Source organism: Salmo trutta, unplaced genomic scaffold, assembly GCF_901001165.1.
Source record: "Salmo trutta unplaced genomic scaffold, fSalTru1.1, whole genome shotgun sequence".
NCBI classification, from domain to species: domain Eukaryota; kingdom Metazoa; phylum Chordata; class Actinopteri; order Salmoniformes; family Salmonidae; genus Salmo; species Salmo trutta.
Window position 1 is genome coordinate 134,212 of NW_021822681.1, and position 5,000 is coordinate 139,211.

At 32.7% G+C, this 5,000-nt stretch overlaps 1 protein-coding gene across 1 annotated transcript in view; it reads left to right on the plus strand.

Moving 5' to 3' along the window:
• Positions 1–172: 172 nt before the first annotated feature.
• si:ch73-375g18.1 (kinesin-like protein KIF1C) overlaps positions 173–5,000 on the plus strand; it is a 27,535-nt gene continuing 22,707 nt past the window's right edge. The window contains exons 1-2 of the mRNA XM_029744601.1: positions 173–437; positions 2,643–2,722. Of these exons, the coding sequence (XP_029600461.1) occupies positions 363–437; positions 2,643–2,722 (155 nt within the window). The 5' untranslated portion in view covers positions 173–362. The remainder of the gene's footprint in view (positions 438–2,642; positions 2,723–5,000) is intronic.

Consider the following 5,000-nt stretch of genomic DNA (forward strand, 5'->3'; position numbering starts at 1 on the left):
CTCTCTTGTCTCTGTCTGTCTCTCTCTCTCTGTCTCTCTCTCTCTGTCTCTCTCTCTCTGTCTGTCTCTCTCTCTCTGTCTGTCTCTCTCTCTCTGTCTGTCTCTCTCTCTGTCTGTCTCTCTCTCTGTCTGTCTCTCTCTCTGTCTGTCTCTCTCTCTGTCTGTCTCTCTGTCTCTCTGTCTCTCTCTCAGGTGGAGAGGTGAACAACAACAGTGCTCTGGGCTCCTCCCCCTCAGGCCCGCCAACCAACCAGCCAATCACCGCTAACGGCCAATCAGAAGCCCAACAGAACCCTGCCCAAGATTCTAACTCCGCCCCTGACCGTGACGAAGACTCCACCCCTGACGGAGACGCTGATCACATGACGGCGGACTTTGCTGAAGGGGAGGAGCTTGTTGAGACCATCAGTAAAGAGGAGGTGGCTGAGAGACTGGAGGTATAGACCATATCTGTTTACTGTCCTAGACTTCTGTCTCTAGTCTACTAGTTTACTGTACTAGACTTCTGTCTCTAATAGTCTACTAGTTTACTGTACTAGACTTCTGTCTCTAGTCTACTAGTTTACTGTCCTAGACTTCTGTCTCTAATAGTCTACTAGTTTACTGTACTAGACTTCTGTCTCTAGTCTACTAGTTTACTGTACTAGACTTCTGTCTCTAATAGTCTACTAGTTTACTGTACTAGACTTCTGTCTCTAGTCTACTAGTTTACTGTCCTAGACTTCTGTCTCTAATAGTCTACTAGTTTACTGTCCTAGACTTCTGTCTCTAATAGTCTACTAGTTTACTGTACTAGACTTCTGTCTCTAATAGTCTACTAGTTTACTGTACTAGACTTCTGTCTCTAGTCTATTAGTTTACTGTACTAGACTTCTGTCTCTAGTCTACTAGTTTACTGTACTAGACTTCTGTCTCTAGTCTACTAGTTTACTGTACTAGACTTCTGTCTCTAATAGTCTACTAGTTTACTGTACTAGACTTCTGTCTCTAATAGTCTACTAGTTTACTGTACTAGACTTCTGTCTCTAATAGTCTACTAGTTTACTGTACTAGACTTCTGTCTCTAATAGTCTACTAGTTACTGTACTAGACTTCTGTCTCTAGTCTACTAGTTACTGTACTAGACTTCTGTCTAATAGTCTACTAGTTTACTGTACTAGACCTTCTGTCTCTAGTCTACTAGTTTACTGTACTAGACTTCTGTCTCTAGTCTACTAGTTACTGTACTAGACTTCTGTCTCTAATAGTCTACTAGTTTACTGTACTAGACTTCTGTCTCTAATAGTCTACTAGTTTACTGTACTAGACTTCTGTCTCTAATAGTCTACTAGTTTACTGTACTAGACTTCTGTCTCTACTAGTTCTACTAGTTTACTGTACTAGCACTTCTGTCTTAAGTCTACTAGTTTACTGTACTAGACTTCTGTCTCTAATAGTCTACTAGTTTACTGTACTAGACTTCTGTCTCTAGTCTACTAGTTTACTGTACTAGACTTCTGTCTCTAATAGTCTACTAGTTTACTGTCCTAGACTTGTCTCTAGTCTACTAGTTTACTGTACTAGACTTCTGTCTCTAATAGTCTACTAGTTTACTGTACTAGACTTCTGTCTCTAATAGTCTACTAGTTTACTGTACTAGACTTCTGTCTCTAATAGTCTACTAGTTTACTGTCCTAGACTTGTCTCTAGTCTACTAGTTTACTGTACTAGACTTCTGTCTCTAATAGTCTACTAGTTTACTGAACTAGACTTCTGTCTCTAGTCTACTAGTTTACTGTACTAGACTTCTGTCTCTAATTGTCTACTAGTTTACTGTACTAGACTTCTGTCTCTAATTGTCTACTAGTTTACTGAACTAGACTTCTGTCTCTAATAGTCTACTAGTTTACTGTACTAGACTTCTGTCTCTAATAGTCTACTAGTTTACTGTACTAGACTTCTGTCTCTACTAGTTTACTGTCCTAGACTTCTGTCTCTAATAGTCTACTAGTTTACTGTCCTAGACTTCTGTCTCTAATAGTCTACTAGTTTACTGTCCTAGACTTCTGTCTCTAATAGTCTACTAGTTTACTGTACTAGACTTCTGTCTCTAATAGTCTACTAGTTTACTGTACTAGACTTCTGTCTCTAGTCTACTAGTTTACTGTACTAGACTTCTGTCTCTAATAGTCTACTAGTTTACTGTACTAGACTTCTGTCTCTAATAGTCTACTAGTTTACTGTCCTAGACTTCTGTCTCTAATAGTCTACTAGTTTACTGTACTAGACTTCTGTCTCTAATAGTCTACTAGTTTACTGTACTAGACTTCTGTCTCTAATAGTCTACTAGTTTACTGTACTAGACTTCTGTCTCTAATAGTCTACTAGTTTACTGGACTAGACTTCTGTCTCTAATAGTCTACTAGTTTACTGTCCTAGACTTCTGTCTCGAATAGTCTACTAGTTTACTGTACTAGACTTCTGTCTCGAATAGTCTACTAGTTTACTGTACTAGACTTCTGTCTCTAATAGTCTACTAGTTTACTGTACTAGACTTCTGTCTCTAATAGTCTACTAGTTTACTGAACTAGACTTCTGTCTCTAATAGTCTACTAGTTTAGTTTACTTTGTCTGATTCTGGGTTCTGATGGGTTGTTGTCTAGGAGACTGAGAAGATCATTGCTGAGCTGAACGAGACATGGGAAGAGAAACTGAGGAAGACTGAATCTATACGACATGAGAGGTGAGAGAGGGGGAGAGTGAAGGCTAGAGAGGTGGAGAGGGAGAGAACAGAGTGAGGACAGTTGCTTAAGGTTACCGACCACACAAAAACACAAACATAACCCTAAAAAAGCCTACCACATGGTCCCGGGTAAAATAGCAGGACGGAAATCTGCCGGCAGTTTGTGACTTACTGTACTGTATTATAGATGTTGTTTTTATGTTCCCCTCCTCCCCCAGAGAGTATTATAGATGTTGTTTTTATGTTCCCGTCCTCCCCCAGAGAGTATTATAGATGTTGTATTGTGTTATAGATGTGGTATTGTATTGTAGATGTTGTATTATCGATGTTGTATTATAGATGTTGTTTTTATGTTCCCCTCCTCCCCCAGAGAGTATTATAGATGTTGTATTGTATTGTAGATGTTGTATTGTATTGTAGATGTTGTATTGTATTGTAGGTGTTGTATTATATTATAGATGTTGTATTGTATTATAGATATTGTGTTGTATTATAGATGTTGTATTATAGATGTTGTGTTGTATTATAGATGTTGTGTTGTATTATAGATGTTGTGTTGTATTATAGATGTTGTATTGTATTATAGATGTTGTATTGTATTGTAGGTGTTGTATTGTATTATAGATGTTGTATTATAGATGTTGTATTATATTATAGATGTTGTATTATATTATAGATGTTGTATTATAGATGTTGTGTTGTATTATAGATGTTGTATTATATTATAGATGTTGTATTGTAGATGTTGTGTTGTATTATAGATGTTGTATTGTATTATAGATGTTGTATTGTGTTCTAGATGTTCTATTGTATTATAGATGCTGTATTATATTATAGATGTTGTATTATAGATGCTGTATTATATTATAGATGTTGTATTGTATTATTGATGTTGTATTATAGATGTTGTATTATAGATGCTGTATTATATTATAGATGTTGTATTGTATTATAGATATTGTATTATATTATAGATGTTGTATTGTATTCTAGATGTTGTGTTGTATTATAGATGTTGTATTGTATTGTAGATGTTGTATTGTATTGTAGATGTTGTATTCTAGATGTTGTATTATATTATAGATGTTGTATTATAGATGTTGTATTATATTATAGATGTTGTATTGTATTATAGATGTTGTATTGTATTATAAATGTTGTATTATAGATGTTGTATTGTATTATAGATGTTGTATTGTATTATAGATGTTGTATTATAGATGTTGTATTGTATTATAGATGTTGTATTGTATTATAGATGTTGTATTGTATTATAGATGTTGTATTATAGATGTTGTATTATATATGTTGTATTATAGATGTTGTATTGTATTATAGATGTTGTATTGTATTATAGATGTTGTATTGTATTATAGATGTTGTATTGTGTTCTAGATGTTGTATTGTATTATAGATGTTGTATTATAGATGTTGTATTGTATTGTAGATGTTGTATTGTATTGTAGATGTTGTATTCTAGATGTTGTATTATATTATAGATGTTGTATTATAGATGTTGTATTATATTATAGATGTTGTATTGTATTATAAATGTTGTATTATAGATGTTGTATTGTATTATAGATGTTGTATTGTATTATAGATGTTGTATTATAGATGTTGTATTGTATTATAGATGTTGTATTATAGATGTTGTATTGTATTATAGATGTTGTATTGTATTATAGATGTTGTATTATAGATGTTGTATTATATATGTTGTATTATAGATGTTGTATTGTATTATAGATGTTGTATTGTATTATAGATGTTGTATTGTATTATAGATGTTGTATTGTGTTCTAGATGTTGTATTGTATTATAGATGTTGTATTATAGATGTTGTATTGTATTATAGATGTTGTAATATAGATGTTGTATTATAGATGTTGTATTGTATTATACATGTTGTATTGTATTATACATGTTGTGTTGTATTGTATTATAAATGTTGTATTGTATTATAGATTTTGTATTATAGATGTTGTATTACATTATAGATGTTGTATTGTATTATAGATGTTGTATTATAGATGTTGTATTGTATTATAGATGTTGTATTATAGATGTTGTATTGTATTATAGATTTTGTATTATAGATGTTGTATTACATTATAGATGTTGTATTGTATTATAGATGTTGTATTGTATTATAGATGTTGTATTGTTTTATAGATGTTGTATTGTATTCTAGATGTTGTATTGTATTATAGATGTTGTATTGTATTATAGATGTTGTATTGTATTATAGATGTTGTATTGTATTATAGATGTTGTA